Source organism: Euleptes europaea, chromosome 2, assembly GCF_029931775.1.
Source record: "Euleptes europaea isolate rEulEur1 chromosome 2, rEulEur1.hap1, whole genome shotgun sequence".
NCBI classification, from domain to species: Eukaryota; Metazoa; Chordata; class Lepidosauria; order Squamata; family Sphaerodactylidae; genus Euleptes; species Euleptes europaea.
Window position 1 is genome coordinate 7,009,121 of NC_079313.1, and position 21,256 is coordinate 7,030,376.

Genomic DNA, 21,256 nt, shown 5'->3' on the forward strand with positions numbered 1-21,256 from the left:
TTGTTATCACTGCTGGGGGGGGGGTGCGTGGGGTGGGGGAGAAGGGCACAGAGAAATTAAACCAAAAGAGTTTCCGTCTAAACATTAGGAAGAACTTTCTAACAGTTGGAGCGGTTCCTCAGTGGAACAGGCTTCCTTGGGAGGTGGAGGGCTCTCCTTCCCTGGAGGTTTTTGAGCAGAGGCTAGATGGCAATCTGTCAGCAATGCTGATTCTATGACCTTAGGTAGATCATGAGAGGGCCATCTTCTGGGCATGGAGTAGGGGGTCACTGGGGGTGTGTTGGGGGGGAGGTAGTTGTGATTTTCCTGCATTGTGCAGGGGGTTGGACTAGATGACCCTGGTGGTCCCTTCCAACTCTATGATTCTGTGAGAGGAAAAAATCAGCACACCTCAACAGCACCTCTAAGACCAAAGCAGAGATTCTGCCCATAAAAGTGAATGGCGGCGGGGATCTGCGTGCGTGTGTGTGTGTGTGTGTGGGGAGAATGCACATGTATCCACCCCCCTCCCCAGTCTCTGAAATGTGTACTCCCTTGTAGGGAGCCCAGCCAGTGAGAACCCAGCCTCCTCCCCACTGCAGACCCCCACCTTATTCGTTGGTTTAATCCAGCCCCCAAGTTGTTTTTCTTAGCCGCACCCACATATTACACCAGCAGGTCCAAAAATTAAGCCCCACAAAGAAAGCCCTCTTTCAGAGGGGAGGAGGAGGAGTTGGTTTTTATATGCCAACTTTCTCTACCACTTAAAGAAGAATCAAACCGGCTTACAATCACCTTCCCTTCCCCTCCCTGCAACCGACACACTGTGAGGTAGGTGGGGCTGAGAGAGCTCTAAGAGAACTGTGACTAGGCCAAGGTCACCCAGCTGGCTTCATGTGGACGAGTGGGGAAACCAACCCGGTTCACCAGATTAGCATCTGCCGCTCATGTGGAGGAGTGGGGGATCAAACCCAGCTCTCCAGATTAGAGTCCACCGCTCCAAACTACTGCTCTTAACCACTATACCACACTGGCTCTCCTCGGGAGGTCCTGAGGTCTTCTCTGGAGAAGCATCCCCACCCTCACAGCTATGAAGCATCAGTTTCTTACTTTTAGGAGTCAAGGTGAACTACTCTTGGTCCCCACCAGGGCTCTTGATTTAAAAAATTTTAAATGTGTACGCAGGGTGCTAGTCCTAATGATTCATGATGATTTTTAATGGTTGCTAGTTTTAACTGTGTATTTTACTCACAAGATACGTTGGATGCCACTAAATTGTGGGTTTTACTCGCAAGGGGCACTGGATGCCACTAATCTGAGAAATGGGGCATGTACTTTTAAAAATACATTTGATCTGGATCTAAATAACTCCCATCTCTGCAGGTATAAAATTCCCCCTCCCTGCGGTATAAGAACGTAAGAAGAGCCCTTGCTGGATCAGACCAGTGGTCCATCTAGTCCAGCATCCTGTCACACATAGTGGCCATAGCATCTGTATGAACCAGGAAAAAGAAGGTCAGGTTTAGAAAGTGCTGTATTGCCAACAATAAAATGCTGAGACACCCATTTTGCCTGGCAATGCACCCCACAGCCTGGCATATAGACAGCCAACGCCTGCCGCGATATACTCACTATGGTTCGATCGATAGTATGCAGGTAGTAAGAAACTGGTTTCCCGGTCCACGAAACAGACCCTTTGAGTGGTGATAATTCCACAACTCTCATTATAGTGCCGATATCTATTTAAAACACACACACACACAAAGGAAATGAACACACATTAAGGCCAGCATATGCATTGTAGAGTGATGAGTTCCTACAATAAGAAGTGGAGATGGCCAAGGGTGGTGATGGTGGAATCCAGGGTTCGTCACTCCCTGCCATTTCATGTCAACAAGGAACAAGGAGGGATATCCCAGGGCAGAACCATCAGCCAATCCTAGAACTGCAGGGCTGTACCCTTCAGTTCGGGGTCTCCTGGACTGAGCTGGAAATGGAAGTATCGACTGGCCAGTCAAAGGCAGGGCCGGTTCTCAGCGTCTATCTGATGCCTTCTCTGCCTTGAAAGGGTTCTGAAACCCCACTTTCACACAGCCCGTGGTTGCCTGCTTGCTAGTAACAAAGAGAAATAAAAGGGCCACACCAGCAACAGGAGATAAAAATAAGGCTGAGGCCAATAGTGCAAAATAGGTTAAAAAAAATTCATTACTCAGAACAGAATTTCCCTATGTGTTTCACCCAAGAGGATTCTTCAGGGGAATCTGTAATATATCATCTCAGGAGGTAGTGAGCTCTCCTTCAGTGGAGGTTTTTAAGCAGAGGCTAGATGGCCATCTGCCAGCAATGCTGATTCTATGACCTTAGGCAGATCATGAGAGAGAGGGCATCTTGGGGGCATTGAGTAGGGGGTCACTGGGGTGTGTGTGTGTGGGGGGGAGGTAGTTGTGAATTTCCTGCATTGTGCAGAGGGTTGGACTAGATGATCCTGGTGGTCCCTTCCAACTCTATGATTCTATGATCTATCTTTCTCCTCTGTGCAATCTAAAGGACAAATAAGCTCTGGCAGTTATGTACATGGTATAGACTGTATGCTGATTTTTAATATAGCGTTTTATTTGCCTACACAATTTTAACCAAATAGCTATTTTTATAAACTCAGTAATGTAATTACGTATTATATACTGCATATTCCCACGAAGAAGCCTCTTGGGCGAAACACGTAGGGAAATTCTATTCTGAGTAATAAAAAATTTAAACCTATTTTGCATCATTGGCCTCGGCCTTATTTTTACCTGCCTGCTTGCTAGGCCAGGCCCTCCGATTCCTCTGAACTTCCTGGTTCAAGATCTGAGGGGGGGTCCCCCAGGGGAACCAGCACACAGAATCCCCATACAAGGCTGCTCAGTGCCATCAAAGCCTCCACCCCCTGCAAAGGGTTGGATCCAGCAATCTGCCAGCGGAACACCAGACGGTCCCAGATCTTCCCTGCCTTCCCCTCCCTCCAAAACTGTTTCCAAACCTGGGAAAGCCGATTCCTGGGGCTGTGAGACCCATGTAAAGTAACAGCTACACAGGATGATGGGCTGCCGTGTGTGTGTGTGTGTGGGGTAAAACTCCCCCATCCTGTCTCTTCTGTCTACTGAGCCAGCTCTTCCATCTGCAGCACTGCTGCCGAAGGAGGGAGAATGGAGAGATTTTACCTCCTTTCCTCCGCCTGACCACACACCCAGGTGACTTGTGTGGCTATTACTCCATACGGGTCATAGAACATAAGAAAGGCCACGCTGGATCAGACCAAGGTCCATCAAGTCCAGCAGTATGTTCACACAGTGGCCAACCAGGTGCCCCCAGGAAGCCCACAAACTAGATGACTGCAGCAGCATTATCCTGCCTGTGTTCCACAGCACCTAATATAATAGGCATGCTCCTCTGATACTGCAGAGAATAGGTATGCGTCGTGACTAGCATCCATCTTGACTAGTAACCCTGGATAGCCCTCTCCTCCGTGAACATGTTCACTCCCCTCTTAAAGACTTCCAAGTTGGCAGCCATCACCACATCCTGGGGTAGGGAGTTCCACAATTTAACTATGAGTTCTGTGAAGAAATACTTCCTTTTACCTGTTTTGAATCTCTCAGCCTCAAGCTTCAGCAAATGAACCTGTGTTCTGGTATTATGAGGGAGAAAAGCTTCTCCCTGTCCATTCTCTCCACACCATGCATAATTTTAGACCTTCTTTCCAAGCTAAACAGCCCTAAGTGTCTCAAGACATTGGGAATCAACTTCTCCAGAGTTGGAAGCGGCTTCCAAGGGGTCAGGAAACCAGGGAAGATTTCCCAGGCCTGTCGCCAGCTAACTGCTGGATCCAACCCAACGATTTCCCTTCACACCCCTCGCTACACACAGCCAATCCAACTAGCAGATGGAAACAAGTCCCTGGGTTGACCCCAGCTCTCTCTCCGGCCCAGTGGGGCTTGGTTGCTTTTAGACCAGTGATGCTCACTCATCGGCTCAAGAGCCACATTTGGCTCTTCTGAGCACCGTGTCCCGGTGTGGCACCTGCCCCAAGTTTCAGAAAAGTGGGCAGGGCCCTTGCCCGCTTGGCTTGTGGTTGGCAGGGAAGGGTTAGGCAGCGAGCTTCCCTGAGGTGCATACCTTATGCCAGGGACGGAAGTAAATGTGGTTTCTGTGGGGTAGAGGTTAACTGTGAAGGTGGCTCTCCGTGAGCCATGGGGTATCACAGTTTTAGACCCACACAAGCTGAAACGAAGCCTACTGAGAGCCAAATCTTACCGCTCAAGTTTCGACTGTTTATTCTAAAGTTTAGCGGTGCAAAAGGTTTCGACGATACAATTTGGCCACCTGTTAGGAGAGAAAAGAAAACGTGAGTAAATGAAATCTCCCTTAACAGTGGAAAGACAAGCAGAAATGGGCAAATCCTGTTGCAAAGGACAGGAGAACTCACCTTGCCTTGCAACACAGAAAAAAAGGGACCAAACCCAGTCCTGAATGCTTTTTGTGCTGGACAGAAAGCATTCATGCAACCCATTACCATAACTTGGCCGATAACAGCCATTGCAGCAAGGAGAACTGGGCCTGATTTAAATGTGATGCCAGCAGGCAAGAAGAATGTACCAATGTGAGTGCCCAGCGCACCCCACTTCAACTGGGCCCCAAACTCTACCTGTGCAACGTTAGCACACCAGAGATACACAGCCTTAGGTAGACATTGCGACAGCTGCCGATACTGCATGTGTACTAGGACTGCACCCTGACCTGGATGGCCCAGGCTAGCCTGATTTCATCCAGTCTCAGAAGCCCAGTCAGCCTTGGTTAGTACCTGGATGGAAGACCCCCCAAGGTAGTCCAGGGTTGCTATGCAGAGGCAAGGTAACGGCAAACCACCTCTGAAAGTCTCTTGCCTTGAAAATCCTACGGCAGTGGTTCCCAAAGTGGGCAGTACCACCCCCTGGGAGGCGGTGGGATTACCTAGGGGGGCACTAAGAGGCAAGGGGGCAGCAGGGGGGGCCTAGAGGTGGGCCCCTTCAACTGTGTTGTTCACTAATAGATCAAGCTATGGCACCGTGCTTGCAAATTTGGTAGAAACTAACAGAACTGTTTTCTAGACTTTGAAGAGCTGGTACCACTGGATCAAGTCCATCAGTTTTGTTGAATAAAGTTCAACTAAAAAGTTTTAATTTGGCTTTGAATAGATGTGCAATTAATGTTAACTGTTTTGAAATTTTATTGTTATTATCTTCTTTAGTGCATTATGCAAACCCCTACTTTGAATAATGCTTTTTATAGGATAGGGTAACGGTGTGCTGGGGTTGAGTTTGTAGAACCAAGGGGGTGGTGGCCCCAAAAATTTGAGAACCACTGTCCTACGGGGTTGGCATAAGTCGGCTGGGATTCGATGGCACTTTCTGACACCCACCAGGACTGCATGCGCAGCGGTCCATTTTAAACAAAACACAGGTATTTTGAAGTCACGCTTAAAATCAGGCCTCGGATACCTCGCCATATCAACCAGCAGCTGCATCGCTGCGCTGCTCTGAGAACATGTATCTGGACCTGTGAGAACCACTTCAGGAACAGCACCCACAAAAACCTGCAGATGATTTCAAGGGTCCCCCAACACAATGTAATACCTGTCAGAGGTTATAAACACAAGTCCTGACAAGTGGCTTTCTTCCACTACCGCTAAAGACAGACGGTTTGTGTGTGTGTGTCCTGTATCACAGAACGCCAAAAGAGCTCTCTCGCTCATCTGGCGTGGCAAACCCGTCTGAGTTAGCATCTCGGCGCAATTCAAGGTTCTGGGCCCAGCCACTTAAAAGCTTTGGATGGCCGAGGCAAACCCAGGTAGTGTTTCATACCCAAAGGTGCAAGGAGAATTAATCTCACCGTTAACAGGAAACAAAAACAAAGGGGACTGTCTTCTTCCACCCCCAGAGTGCTCAAATCATACAAGCGTGCCCAGGACCTGCACTCACCTGGGGGGGGATCCATGGTGAGAGCAACCTCAACGGGATGAGAGGTTAGCAGAGACTTCTGAGAAAGAGCCTTTTTTCTGTTCACTCCATCCCACCCATCCCCAACTACGAAACTCTTTGCACCCCTGGGGATATTATTGGCACAGTCCCCCATATGACTTCTGTTCTCATGCTGCCAGAAAGCAGATTTTTTTAGACCGCTTCCTTGCATCTTGCTATTTAATGGGTCGGTTTGTATTCAGACTTCTGCCTTTTGTGGCTGTCTACCGTTAAGATAGAAACACAGGCTACCAGTCTTTAACAAACAAGCCGCCTGAGAAGATTCTGCTCTTGGTGCCTTACACTTCAGAGAGACTGCGCGTCGGGTTCTGGGCCACAGGATTTTTAGGTCACTGATGCCCTCTCCAAAGGATCCTTGCCCCACTGAGGGCCTGTCAGGACAGGAGCTGTCAGCCACTCAGAGTAAAACAGACTCTTGCTTCAGAGGGTCTTTGTGGCAAGGGGCTACTCAACTGACACAGACGACGCAGATCAGAGCTGTGCTCTTATAGCGGCACCGGGCCCTGCTGTATTTTTCACGGTTTCACATGTGCGCACACACTTCCTTGTTTGGGTTTAAAATTGCATAGGTGGTGTTGTACCAACACCAGACATAAGACCAGGGGAATTGGAACAAAATAAAGTAAGTAAATTCTAGAGATGTTAAAGAACCAGAAAACCTTATCTGACTTCTTTAGGATAGGGCAGGCATAGTTTTGCATTTGGAGTGGGCATTCCCATAAAACTTTCCCACTCAAGTACTGCCACATTATTACTAGCCAACTACTTGTATGTTCTCCATATCCAGAAGAGATGAATACAGAAAGAGAAGCATGCAAGTTTCCTGGTCTCTCCTGAGCCTCAGGATGCGGCCACCCTTCTCTCTCTGGGAACCCTTGGCAAACTGGCTTGCACATCACATGTTCTCTTACTGTGGTTTCATTTAGAGATGCTCAAAAGAAGCAAACAGACATGCTCCTTCCTCTGACTATGCCACTGAACTGCTGAATCATCCAGCAGGGGAGGAATTTTACCTCGGCGAGAACCTCAAGCCCTGGGCAAGCGTTCTCCAGTGCCACCTCTCTGTCCTCCCCCCTCCTGGCCAGCTCGGAGGTCCTTTTGAGTTCCTCTGAGTTTCTGCCCTGCTGACAGTGGAATCCTGTCACTTCAGGCACAGCCATGTTTACATTTGGCTGGGACAAGGAAGATGGAAAACCGACACTCGAACTCCGGCAGGGCCGAGGCCTACACTCATTCCCCATCCTTTGAAAGTTCTAGGTCTCGCTACATTTTGGTCGTGTGAGCAGGAGCAAAATTCAGCGTTGGGGTTGCTGATGTCCTGCACGAGGGTGGACAATAAAGTCATAGGGCTGCAACGCCACCACCGGACTCTCTCGTTGGGATGTCCTCGATCTTTCGGTCAACAGCGGGCTGCATGATTACAGTAAAAAGGGTTACAAAGTAAGTAGTACCTTCACAATGTAAGGACCATTTGACTACAAGCGCCTCCACTTCCAGAGCAGAGAAGGCTCTCTCTTGGTGGAATGGTTTACAAGTAATAAAAAGGGATGCACTTGCATTAACACAGTTCCTAGCCCTACCCATGAAGAGCCAGTGTGTAGTAGAAAGGGCTTACTGGAATCTAGGCCTCGTGATACTGCAGGAGTTCTGCAATATGACGATTAGGGGGTCCGACGCTGTGAATAGGTTCCTTGAAGCCCTTCTGCAACCAATCCAACAACTGAGATCTGGGCACAAATCGACTGAAGTGGACGGCCAGGGCTAGCAGCTGTTGGACCCGTTTCTTGATTGTGGGAGATGGTAGTTCCCGCAAGTCTTGGAGTTCGCTCTGCATTGGTGACTTGGCTCCGTTTCCTACCCAATAACCAAGATGGCAGGTCTAGGTTCCGGCCAGCATGTACTTTTGGAGAGTGGAGTCCACCCCCTCCAGATGTCAACGAAGACTGACTGTAGATGCCTTAGGTACTAGTCCCATGAATCACTAAAAACCTGTCACACGGTCAGTGTACACAGTCGCATACTCATGACAGGGTCTTAAGAGTCAGTTGACCATGCGCTGAAATGTGGCGGCTGCTCCATCCAACCTGAAGGGCACGGTGACGAATCGATGAAGTCCCCATGAGGTGGTGAATGTTGTTGTGTTTTTCTTATTCTGAGCTACCGGTGGAATTTGCGAGTAGTTAAAATTCTGGTCTTCGGTTAGGTGTTCCAGCAACTGCGGAGCTCCTGGCACAAGGAAGGCAAAGAACATATTCACCTCTCTGACGTCCAAACACCTCTGGATCAGCCACCAGGTTTTGGGGCAGGTGATATCGGCCTCGGTCTGCTAGAGGTTCCCATGACCCCTGCAGCCAGAGGGCAGCAGGCATAGTTGACTTGCTGACTACCATGCCCGGTTCTCTGACAGCTGAGTGAGTGATCAAGATGGTGCACCTCACTGCCAGTGAAAACAAGGCCCCGTACTGGTCCAGATGGGTCATACAACTGGGACTACTGAGCAGAGGTCAGGGTTTCTGTGGAATTTCAGGCAACCCTGCTCCATTCAGTCACCAATGGAGGACTTGCTTCTCTTCTGGAAGCTCCTTTGTCAGGGCGAACAGGGCAGGCTTCTCCTCCCAACGCCTTAAGGAGGCTGATTCGCAATCGCTTGGTTTCAGCCCAGGGGTTAGCTGAGTTGCACTGCATATGGAGTGGTCCCCCTCTTCCCAACCACTGTGTGTGGTTGTATCCACAGGTCCACCTTACCAGAACCATGGAACATTCCACCAAGTTCCTAGTCCGGGTCCACCGGTAATGCTGCCTTTTGGGGGACCTCAGGACATCTAAGTACTTGCAGGCCCACACCTGAGCAAACTGCAACCACTCTGGGGACTGTCACATGTGTTTGTCTATTCCTGCTGGCCGCTCTTCTGGTTGCCCACCCCCAACATTCAGCTAGGATCACCAATGGGCAGGGTGTTCAAAAATTAACTGGTAAGGGGATGCCCTTTGTGGAGCCTTGAGGGATTTCTCTGACTGCTAAAAGGAGGATATCCCAATCAGATGGCCTTTCTGAGAGCCAGCGTGGTGTAGTGGTTAAGAGCAGTGGTTAAGAGCGGCAGACTCTAATCTGGAGAACCGGGTTTGATTCCCTACTCCTCCACATGAGCGGCAGATGCTAATCTGGTGAACCGGGTTGGTTTCCCCACTCCTCCACATGAAGCCTGCGGGGTGACCTTGGACTAGTCACAGTTTGCTCTGAACTCTCTTAGCCTCACCTACCTCACAAGGTGTCTGTTGTGGGGAAGGGAAGGTGATTGTAAGCCAGATTGATTCTTGCTTAAGTGGTCAAGAAAGTTGGCATATAAAAACCAACTCTTCTTCTTTCTTCCATGAAATTTTTCACTGCCAACTTTTAACATCTGAATAAAACTTTCCACAAGACAGTCTGGGGGGGTGATACAGTGAGGCTCGGCTCTGGGGGACAAGAGTCTCAATGCCTGACACAGCAGGTGGAATCAATGTGATGCGAAACCGTGCCCCTGATCAACCAGGACTTCTCGGGGAATGTCAACCCCACAGAATCAACACCAGTGCAGAAAAAGGGTTCTGGTATTACAGTGAGGGGATCCGGGGATGTTTGGGGTCAGCACTCACAGGTCCATCAGTTGTGTTACTTCTGTCCCCCCACAACCCTTTGCTTTTCATCCGAGGACTTTGTCTTCCTTCAAACTGAAGCAGTTGTTCGGCCTGTTTAGCAACTCGCCGTTACCCCTTAGCATCTTGAGGGTTTTGTTCTCCCTCTGCAATTTCATGGTTTTTTTTATCATCCTTGGCTTCCTCTGGCTGGGCAGCGCAGGGTCACAAATGCAGGTCTCTGTGACAGCCTTCTTATTCTTGGTGGGGATGGCCCCTCTGACCAGAGCTCGCCAACGGGGCAACTCACATTTGACGAGGAGAGGCATTGGCTCAGCAGGGCAACTGGCACCATGGCTTCAAAACAGGCCCGTGGGTGTTATGGTCTTCCACTGCCAGCCATCGCTCACAGGTCCCATGGATGCAGCAGGCTTCATACGATTCAATGCAGGTATGCCTTGGGGAGTGATTGCCAGGAAAACGAGAGTCATAGCACTTCTAAGGTCTGGCGTAATCATTAATGCCTGGCCATATATTGAAACACAGACCAATAGGGGAGGGGGCTACCCTCCATGTGAAAGCAGCTTCCAAGCAGAATGCCCAGTTGCCTTCCATAAATGGACCCTTCCAGAGAAGTGGCTGGGCTGGCCAACCGTGAAACAAACTCTTCCCCGAGGGTCCGGCAGGACTCCTACTGGAAGCCCTCCACCCTCGGCATTGTGGTTCCCTATACGCCGCTTTCCTTTTTTGCAGGCCGCCAAGTCCCGCTTGTACCTCGGGTTCGGGGCAGGTGACCATGCTTGCCCGCCAAGTGGGCCATCTGGTGCTCACTCTGTTTTCTCTGTGCGCTCTGAGAGCCTTAAGTGGGGGGTGGCAGCCCCTATTGGTGGCCCTCAGGCTTCTGGGCTCTCCTCACTCTGTACCCACATGCTCCGGGTGAGAGAAGGCAACTCTGAATGCCCAACAGCCACCTAATATCAGGGCCAACTTACTCAAACTCTGGGGATTGTTGAGGAACCCAGACTCGATAGCGTGGCGTAGAGGTTAAGAGCAGGTGGTTTGGAGTGGTAGACTCTGATCTGGAGAACGGGTTAGTTTCCCCACTCCTCCACATGAAGCCAGCTGGGTGACCTTGGGCTAGTCACAGCTCTCTCAGCCCCACCTACCTCACAGGGTGTCTGTTGCAGGGAGGGGAAGGGAAGGCGATTGTAAGCCGGTTTGATTCTGCCTTAAGTAGTAGAGAAAGTCAGCATATAAAAACCAACTCTTCTTCTTCTTCTTCAAGTGGGCTGTTTGGTGTTCACTTCGTTATCTCCATGTGGCTTTTGAGCCTTTAGTGGGTGGTGGCAGCCCTGGCTGGTAGCCCTCAGGCTTCTGGGCTCTCCTCACTCTGCAACCTCATGCTCCTTGTGAGATAAGGCAATTTGGGATGCCCAGAAGTCACCTCATATCTGGGCCAACTTACTCAGAAACTTTGGGAGCTGTTAAGGGACCCACACTTGACTCTTTGGAGGCATCACCTGAGGCTGTTCTGAAATTGGCCATTTCTGGATGAGCTTTTCTAATGTGCAGGCTTTTTCCGAAGGGCAGCTGGATTGGAAGCCATCGCCTACATGTTTTTGTCTATGATGTGACATTTCTGAAAAGTGCCTTTTTTTTCATAATCACCACTCTCAGCTGTGCCGAGGGCGCAAATGATTGGCTCTGTAAGGAAGGGGCCCTCCAATGGCTGGCCACTGGGGCTTGGGCTTCAAGGCCACCAGAAACGGCTTCTATATCATCGGTAGGAGCCATCCTCATTAGCCAGAATGGCGCCTCCTGTGGACTCGGTTACCACAGAAACAACCTGGCTGGCGGAGAACCCATGGGAGAGCAGGGTTCATAATAGCTCCCTTGGGACTGGCTAGCCATTCCCCCCAAAAGGGTGAGGTCAGGGGCCGAGTCCATCGCAGCTGCCCCGCTGGCCCCAGGCGCCATCATCGTGGTGGTTGTGGGTTAGTTCACCACCTTCTTTGCTCCCTCTATGGATCCCCCCTCACCCCCCCCACTTGTCAGTTTCCTGCTCCCTTCTGCATCTCAGAACAGGGGCAGCTTTTTGGTGTCTCTGAGCACCAGGTGAGCAGGATTGCTTCTCACAGGCTCTTTTTATTTATTTTTTTTGTTTCTCTCCCTTATTTGCAAGAAGGGAGCTCTCCAAGCTGAGGGGTGTGTGGCGTGATTCTTGCCCTACTGGTGGCAGCTTCCCCTTACTTCCAGCCTGGCCATCTTGATATTCAGCCAGGCCTAGAGAGATGGCAAGCTGATGCCTGGCTCCCCACAGAGCTGCGCCCCACTTACGACTCAACACATCTGAAGTTCGGGGGCCGGGGGAAGAGCACAGAGAAATACACACACGCACACTATATCAGGAATGACCAACCAGTCGATCGCAAGGTGGCCCTTCAGCATTAATGGGATCCTTGCTGAACAGCTGCTGGGTCCAGGACGCACCTGGACTCCAGCCATCCAGGCCCTCCCTCAGTCCTGTGAGCTCTTTAGCATTAACACGGTGCTTGCTGCACAGCTGCTGGGTCCAGGAGGCACCGGGACTCAAGCCATCCAGGCCCTCCCTCAGTCCCATGAGTTATTCTGGCACTGACGGGAGGGAGGCGGATGAAGCTCGGGTGCTGCCGGCCAGCCCTTGTGGTTCAGGCGTGTCCTGGTCCGTCAGCTGTTCAGAGCTGGTAGGAGGACAGTGTCCCCACCCTCCCCCATCAGAGCAGAACAAGCTGATGGGCCAGGGCTGTGCTTCCCATCCGCACGGAACAACTGGGGATTGCCAGTTTCCCCACCGTTGCTTCCCTGGGTCTTCTCGCTTGCTAAAAACCACGTGGTGGCCAAGAAGAGGGAGAAGGAGCAGGAAAATCACCCCTTTTTTTGCCTTGAACACATGAAGGACCCTTAAACTGAGTCAGACCACTGGTATAGTGGTGACTGGTAAGGGAGGGGTGAAGCATGTGGGGGCCAGGAGACCCACCACTGCTGGCACACACCCCCCCGGAAGCAGCAATTGCCAACAAAAAGTTGGCTACCCCTGCACCACGTACAATCCGTGTGCACATACGAATTATATGTGCAAAGCACTGATCTGTTTTTTTTTTTCTTTCAAAGCAAACTTGAAAAGGTCCGAAGCTACTGTACACTTCCTGGTCCCAATATATAGAGTCAGTCAGGATTCCCGTACAAGACAATGAAGACATCTACGCAAGGCCTAAAGATTTGAAGAGGAGGAGCAGCGAGACCAAATCTCTGCCCCCAAGAAGCCTGCAGACAGCAACTGGAGCCATTCCAAAGCCTCGAGGGACAAACATGAATGAGCGACTTCCGGACAGCCAAGCTGATTACGAGCAAGGACAAGAACTCAACACCACCATGCAAGCTCAAAACGCGGAACTTCATGGCTGTACCAGCTGCCGCAGCAGAGCCAAAATAGCATTCGTCACAAAGGCTCAAATTATTACCTTCCTTCATGTTCGCAAATCGCTCCTTCAGCTGGTGATCCACCTCAGGTCCAAAGGCAAAGTTATTCACAAATATAACGCTGCAAGATAAAAGCACCACTAGTAAGACATGACGTGACCACCTTGCTTCCATTTTAAATGCAAAGCTGCTAAGGCGAGATAGAAGTACACTTAGCAAACAACGTGGTTTCGCTGAAATGCACTGACAGAACATAAGAGAAGCCCTGCTGGATCAGACCAAGCCCCATCAAGTCCTGCAGTCTGTTCACACAGTGGCCAACCAGGTGCCTCTAGGGAGCCCACAAACAAGACGACTGCATCATGACTAGTATCCATTTTTACTAGTAGCCATGGATACCCCCTCTCCTCCATGGACATGTCCACTCCCCTCTTAAAGCCTTCCAAGTTGGCAGCCATTACCACATCCTGGGGCAGGGAGTTCCACAATTTAACTACGCTAGGTCATCCAAAGCAGACTGAAAATACTCATGTGGGGGGTGGGAAGATCCCTGGACACAATCACCTTTACAAACTACATATATTGTCCATTTTGCATTTCTACAGGACCCTCAGTGTTCGAAGCACTTGGGCCACTACACAATGCTGGCTCTATCACATTTTTACTTTACCCTTTTCTAAGGCAATCAGGGCGGCAACACATGGCAGTCCCCTCTTCCATTTCACCTTCACAACAACCCTGTGAAGTAGGTTATGAGGGCAAGCATGACTGGACAAAGGCCACCCCACAACACTCAGGGCGGAGCAGGAATTTCAACCTGGCATGTCTCCCAGCCATTGACTCACTCTGACATCAACCCCACATTTTTAGGGCTCTTTTTCCCTACAGTAAGGGCAATTTGCCTTGAGCTTGAAGGATATTTCCATTGATACGGATAGGGACAGGCTACAATCTAGGTAAGGCCTCCTTTCCTCTCCCAGCAGGACAGTCCCTGAACTTACTAACAGAAGAGCCACACATCAGTCTAATAGGTGAGAGGCCTCCCACATGGTGCCCGTGAGCACCATGGAGCCCGCCGATATTTTTTCTGGTGCCCGCCAAGTGTTTTTAGGAAGAGGGCAGGGCCAGGCAGGGGCTTTTGCCCAGGAAGGCTTCTGTCTGGCTGTGCTGTTTTTTTAAAAAAATGTTGCTTTGACAGTAGCTGCTACCACAGCACAAGGATCTGACCTGTGTTACTAAAGTTAAGCCATGGCAATCAGTTTGTGGCTGGCTCTGCCTTCTGCCGCAGCCATTTTGTGTCAGCCATTTTTTCGCTGCGCCCACCCTGCCATGTCAGAATTCCAAATGTGCCCGCAGGCTCAGAAAAACTGGGGACCCCTGTAACAGGTAAATAAAACCCTCACAGAGAAAAGTATATGTTTTAATGGATCAGCAGCCCTAGAGACAGACAGGTCTCTAAATAAATCCGTATTTAAGGCACACGGATATAGGGTAGCTTGTTTTTTTAATATGTGTCAAAATGTTTATTTTTAACCTAACTGTAAATTATTTTAATTATATATACTCTTTCAACTTAATATGACATAACTTTTAAACAATATCAATGTACCCGTGGTAACATTGCTGTTATGTTCTTAATCTTTTTTAGAGCAATGCCGCAATAAACGTATAGAGTAGTAGGGTAGCTTGTTTATTTAGAAGGTGTCTGTGCTGCCCCTCCAGAAAGCCTGCTCAAGGAGGCTAGTAGTCAGTCATACTGCGGCCAGGGAGAAGCAGATTCAAACCCATTCCATTATCCTTTCTCAGCCTAGCATACCTCACAGGGCTGTTGTGAGGGCAAAATGGAGGAGAACAGGGACCATGACAACACCCTGGATTCCTTGCTAAAACGACAATATAAAAACACGACACCCAGACAGGATACGGTACCTTGTGTTAGCAATTCTCTCTCGCCATTCTTCCGAGAGGAAATCACCTCTTTCCAGCTAGGAAAAGAAAGAAAATGATTCTTGAAATTCCATTTCCCCACCCATGACAAATGTGAAGTTGGGACACAACTGAAGATGCCCCAGGTTACAAAAGACATATTCTCCTTTGTGAATGCAAATCTTTAAATATATTTATATCCCCCCACCCCGGCAAGCTTCTGTTACTGTAATTCAGAGGACCAAACACTGAAAAGAACTGAGACTTCTCTATTTGATATTGTGTTTTATTACTGTATCAATATTACCAGTTGTGTGTCTTGGGGGAAAAATGCGATTTATCTTTCGCTCAGGTTACACGCAACCTCCATTCGTGTGTATTTCCTTTCCACCCACCCTTGACGAAAACTGACACTGCAGCTCCGCACAGATTTTCACGCAGTCTGAATGGCAGGCCTCAGGTACCTAATGGGGTGGGCATCTTTAAAGGATAACCCCGGTGCGACCTCTCCTAGGGGCAAATGTAAGAGCCTGGGCTTCTCCGCAGCAGTGCCCTCAAAGAGAGGTGTGAAAAGCTACCTCATGTTTTCTGTTGCCCCAGAAGGTCGGGTCAGAACGGACGGGTTGAAATTAAATCAGAAGAGTTTCTGTCCAGACATTAGGAAGAATTTTCTAACAGTTACAGCGGTTCCTCAGGGGAACAGGCTTCCTCAGGAGGTGGTGAGCTCTCCTTCCCTGGAGGTTTTTAAGCAGAGGCTAGATGGTCATCTGTCAGCAATGCTGATTCTGTGACCTTAGGCAGATCATGAGACAGAGGGCACCTTGGCCATATTCTGGACGTGCAATAGGGGGTCACTGGGGGTGGGGGGGGAGGTAGTTTGGAATTTCCTGCATTGTGCAGGGGGTTGGACTAGATAACCTTGGTGGTCCCTCCAACTCCATGATTCTAAGTTCTTAGAAAGTAAAGATTAGCAAAACAAAAAACCCACAAATCAAGTACCGTGTAAGCGCTGTTTCCAAATGAATTAAGAGCTTTGCGCGGAAATCTTTATTGCAATAATACTTGTCAAAATTTAAAGAGAATATACTATATGTTTTTCTTGCACAGATCAAAATTAAGGGGGGACAGAAACAAAGGCAGTGAGAACAGCTGACTTCCCAGGCACTCTCCCTAGGGAGCAAATCCCATTCAGTGCCAATGGCATTTACTTCCAAGTATACCATGGTTAGAATTGCACTGTAAATTCAGCACACCCAAGGCCCTGTGCGTTATGTGCTGGGGATGCACTCATCCACTCATCTATTTTAATGGAATTTAACTCTCCTCCACAGAATTCACTAGGGGACCTCACAGCGCACGTTATTTGCTAGCTCCATATCAGATCTGTGACCCCAATTTCACCATGTGAGAGGAGCAACATACCGTATTTTTCTGTGTATAAGACACCCCCGTGTATAAGATGACTCCTATTTTTTTGAACCCAAAATTAAGAAATCAGGGGTCGTCTTATACATGGAAAAATACGGGTGGGGAAGACAGCGGGGGACCATCGGAAGGCCGGACGCTGGCCGGCCAGGGCGACCGGGCTCTTCCCTGCCCGTTCTCTTCCCCGCCCATCAGCTGACGGCTGAAGCCGGCTGGCCAGGGTGACCGGGCTCTTCCCCGCCCACTGACGGGAAAGAACCCTGATGGGTAGGGAAGAGAGCGGCAACCTTCCGTGTATAAGACGACCCCCAATTTTTTCTACATTTTTAAAGAAAAAAACATCGTCTTATACACGGAAAAATACGGTTAAAAAAAAAACCTGTAGCTTTCCTTTTGATTTCACCTGCACAGCAAATCAAGGTGAACTGGTAACTTGATTTTAAAAATCTGATTGTACGTATTTGCAGTTTTATCTCTCTCCCCCCCCCCGCCATCTCAGTTTAAAAGTCGATAAAACATATATGTCCTCTCACACAATTCCCAGCTTGATCTCATCAGAACTCAGACGCTAAGCAGGGTCAGCCCTGGTGAATATTTGGATGGGCGACCTCCAAGGGACACCAGGGTCGCGAAAAGGAGGCAGGCAATGGCAAACCACCTCTGGACGTCTCTTGCCTTGAAAACCTTACAGCAGTGGTTCCCAAAGTGGGCAGTATCACCCCCTGGAGGGCGGTGGGATTACCTGGGGGGCACTCAGAGGCAAGGGGGAAGCAGGGGGAGCTAGAGGTGGGTCCCTTCAACTGTGGATAGGGTAGGGGGTGCTGGGTTTGAGTTTGTGGAACCAAGGGGGCAGTGGCCCAAAAAGTTTGGGAACCACCGCCTTACAGGATCGCCATAAGTCACCTATGACTTGATGACACACACAATCAACTACAAACTCTGAAACTGCCAAGCTTGCCCAATCCTGCATTGGCAACGGCATCCGTTCGTTGCTGTTAATTTTAGCAAAGAATGAACCTTTAGCAAAGGAATGTTTTCCACAGAAAAATAAATTTTGGAAAATTTCCCACCCCTCATCTCTGGTTAAGCCTTGTTTTTTAAACGACCACCAAGAAAGCGACAACAGAACCGGCAGTACGAGTATCCCCCTCATTCTCTTTAGCATTGAGCTTTGAGCGCTTTCAATTCTGCATCTCACTTTATCTGCATCTCCAGTTAAAGGGACCAGGCCAGTAGGTGACGTGAAAGACCCCTGCCTGAGACCCTGGAGAGCCGCTGCCGGTCTGAGTAGACAATATTGACTTTGATGGACCGAGGGTCTGATTCAGTAGAAGGCGGCTTCACATGTTCGTGTACCCCTGCCTCTTACCAATTCAGGCAGGGGCACCGAGGCAAGATGCCAGATCTGGGAGGCCTACCCTGAAGAGAGTGCGGAAGACAGGATCACAGCTCCTGAGGGCTGAGCCTCAGCCAAAAAGAGGCAGCCAAACTGGTGGGATGGAGGGGGGGAAGCCTCTACTGGCGGTGCCTGCGTCAATTGGGAAAGCAGAGGCGTCAGATTTCCAGAAGCTGAGTTCTGGGTTCCAAAAAAATCAAACCCAAAAGAGAACTGATGCAGAAGAAGCAGCACCCCACCATACACACACACCAATCTGTAGTGGGAAGCAGAGTAAGCAGGCCGCCTGGCTTGTCTGAGCGCATGACACAATACGCAGGGAGGAGAGGGAAGAAGTCACCTTCCAGCCGCAGCCTCCGTGCGATACGTTTGGCTCACAAAGGCCGTTTTGTTCTGCCCGGAAAAGCACGCGCGGCTATTTTTAAAAACGACCTCGCGGCAGGCATTCAAAGCTGCAGAACGGTGGCTCCGTTTCAAAGCCACTAATGGCGTTTGGAGGGCTTTTTGAATCTTAAAAACAGCCGAAGTTCCCGCTGGAAAATGGGGCATTAAATACCCATATCTGGAAGAAGTTAATATCCTGCTGGGGTTCCCCCCACTTTTTGTTTTTGCAAAAGAACAGACCGTTAAACTGTCCTCAGTGACGAGTGGGGGAGAGAGAAATGCAGAAAGCCACAGTTATTAGGAAAAGCTAACAAAGCCAGGAACTATAAGAAGGCATGTGTGGGGGGTAGAGCTCTCCCACTTCCACCCTAACATGCTTCATTTACCTGTTACAAGGACCCAGGGTGGGGGGATTGTGCTTTGCCAACCAATCCGCACAACTCAGACCCCGTTTCTGAGCGTTACATTTCAGAAGTCTAGCACTAACAAGTCCTATGAATTATTAACCCACACAATACAGCTCTCCGTTTGGAGATTAAGAAGCTGAATTTAGGCAAGGATCCAGAGGAGAGGGAAAATGAAACACAACGCTTCCCCCCACTCCAGATACTTAATCCAGCCAATGCAAAAGAGAAATATCAGTGCAGCAGCATATTCTAATTTTCCCTCGGCACGCTGCGCCCATGCGTCTCTGACACAGTTACCCCGCACACACTCACCAAATGCACATAGATAATTGAGCGACCTATTTTCTTATTAGGGAAACGGGGAGGTGAGCACAGACAGGTGGGAACCGTTTAAAGGGGAGGGAGACCTCATTACGAGAGACTTCTTGGAAAATTAACCGCTCAACCACTTTCGCGTGGAAGCGGCTCCGCATCATTACGCCCCCCAGATACCCGGGTAGCATTCCAGGGGGAAGCTTCCACGTTGGAACCGCAGAAGCGCCATCTGTCTGCACTAATTGCAACAAGAAGCTTTTAGCCTTTAATAATGGGAAACGCGAGCCGGAATTCCCAAATAGCACATCGCTGCGGCCGCTCGGATCACCTAAGGAACTGAAATTTAAGAAAAAACGGCTTCTCTGGGGGGAGCAGAAGGAAAACAACTTCTTTTTTTAAAGAGGAATTCAGAGGATATGCCTGCAGGCAGAAAAAGTAACTCTCCCGGCTCCTGAACCAATGCTATAACGCATGGTTTCCTCACTGTGGTGAGAGCTCGAAACCAATTTCTTTTAAGAAACCTATCACCATAACCTATGTACGTTGTGTGCATATAGGGAAGTCCATTTGTTTTCAAAGCCAAGCTCGCGGTTCTGTGGTTTTCAGTTACTTTTTCACTCACTGTGTATTCTGCGTGTTTTTTCCCATACCATTTCATCCATTTTCTGAATTCTTTGTCCATGGACTGGAAAAGAAGGGAGGCAGGAGACAAAAAACAAGGAAACAAAAAAGCCTTGCCATTAGTAAACCTCATTATCAGTTGACACTTGAGCAAACGGTGGGCGGGGTGGGGGAACGGCAGTTCTTGCGAGAGCTTGTGGTTGTAAAATGCTGTCAAGTCGCAGGCAACTTATGGCAATCCAGCAAGAGCTTCCTGGCGCCCAAGTTCGCGCGAGCAAAATCGCCACGTTCTTAAGATGGGAAGGAAGCTGAAGGTGATTCTGAACACACATGAAGCTGCCTTCTACTGAATCAGACCCTCTACTCAGACTGGCAGCCGCTCTCCAGGTTCTAAGGCAGGGGTCTTTCACATCACCTACTTGCCTAGTCCCTTTAACAGAATACTGAATTCTCAGTGCAGTATGACAAGCAGATGCTCTACCACTGAGCCACGGCCCCTCTCCAAGGCTCTCCAGGGTCTCAGGCAGGGGTCTTTCACATCACCTACTGGCCTAGTCCCTTTAACTGGAGATGCCGGGGATTGAACCTGGGACCTTCTGCATGCCAAGCAGAGGCTCTACCACTGAGCCACAGCCCCTCAATGAAACCTACACCGAGGGGTTGAGTGAGGCAGCCCAGCTGCCAGAACTGGCCATCCGGAAGGTCAAGTCTCTCCGCATCATTTGCAGAAGGGGCCGCAGCTCACAGGCAGGGCCCGCCCTGTGCATGTGCAAAGCCCCCAAGTGCCATTCTCAGAACCTCCAGAAACGGAACTTGGAGAGCAGAGCTGGAAAAGGCCTTGGATCGAGTCCTTGGAGAGCGGATACCAGCCGGAGCAGATGGCTCCATGTGTATATTCAGTTTCCTAAGCCTTGAGACGGGCCCTACAAAAGCAAGTACTTGGTTCCCCATCTCCCCCACCCATTGCCTTCTGTAAAGGTACCAAATCAGCCATCCCCCCTCCCCGGGCCAATAAAGAGTTTGCTGCAACTCTCACCAGCGTTCAGTGCTGCTTTCTGGTATCTGCTCCCCTCTTGTCTCGGCCCCATTTTACCTGAGCACCTGCTCCCCACTTCTCCAGCAAAACAATGTGAACTACGACCTTGGCTTTGGAACAAAACCATGCCTCCCGTCACATTTCAGACATGGATATCCGTTTTCCACAGGGTCTGAAGCTACATGATTGGCCCATTAGCAGAACTAAGTCCAACCCCCACTTCCGACCCAAATATCTGGGCTGGTGACAGGGCAGAAGATAATCTGCAGCTACGTGTGAGATTAAGATTTGTATTCTGAAGCTGCAGTGACAGCTGAATGACCCACTGATTGTCTGGGTGCTGAGATATGTCAGAAGGGCAGCATTTTTGCAGTACAAGGGCAGCGGGCACAAAACCCAGTTTCCCCGAGGACCTGAGCTTGCTTGCTTGCTTTTAAAGAGGGGTTTCTAGCCTTTATGGATGCACAGAAATGCTTCAGAGCATGTGAACACCACCCGCTGTGATCTTGGAAGCCAGAGTGGTTACTGAGCAAGATTTACAGTTTGGGGGGTTTTTTTTGGGGGGGGAGGAGGGAATAGTTCTGTCTCGCTAGAAAAGACATATAATTACGCAATAGAAAAAACAAAGGATTATGCA

At 49.6% G+C, this 21,256-nt stretch overlaps 1 protein-coding gene across 1 annotated transcript in view; it reads right to left on the reverse strand.

The window, feature by feature from the left end:
- DOT1L (DOT1 like histone lysine methyltransferase) overlaps positions 1-21,256 on the reverse strand; it is a 94,098-nt gene that overhangs the window by 36,551 nt on the left and 36,291 nt on the right. The window contains exons 7-11 of the mRNA XM_056867693.1: positions 19,585-19,647; positions 15,039-15,094; positions 13,151-13,230; positions 4,273-4,341; positions 1,612-1,718 (exon numbers count right to left, since the gene is read on the reverse strand). Coding sequence (XP_056723671.1) covers positions 1,612-1,718; positions 4,273-4,341; positions 13,151-13,230; positions 15,039-15,094; positions 19,585-19,647 — 375 coding nt within the window. The remainder of the gene's footprint in view (positions 1-1,611; positions 1,719-4,272; positions 4,342-13,150; positions 13,231-15,038; positions 15,095-19,584; positions 19,648-21,256) is intronic.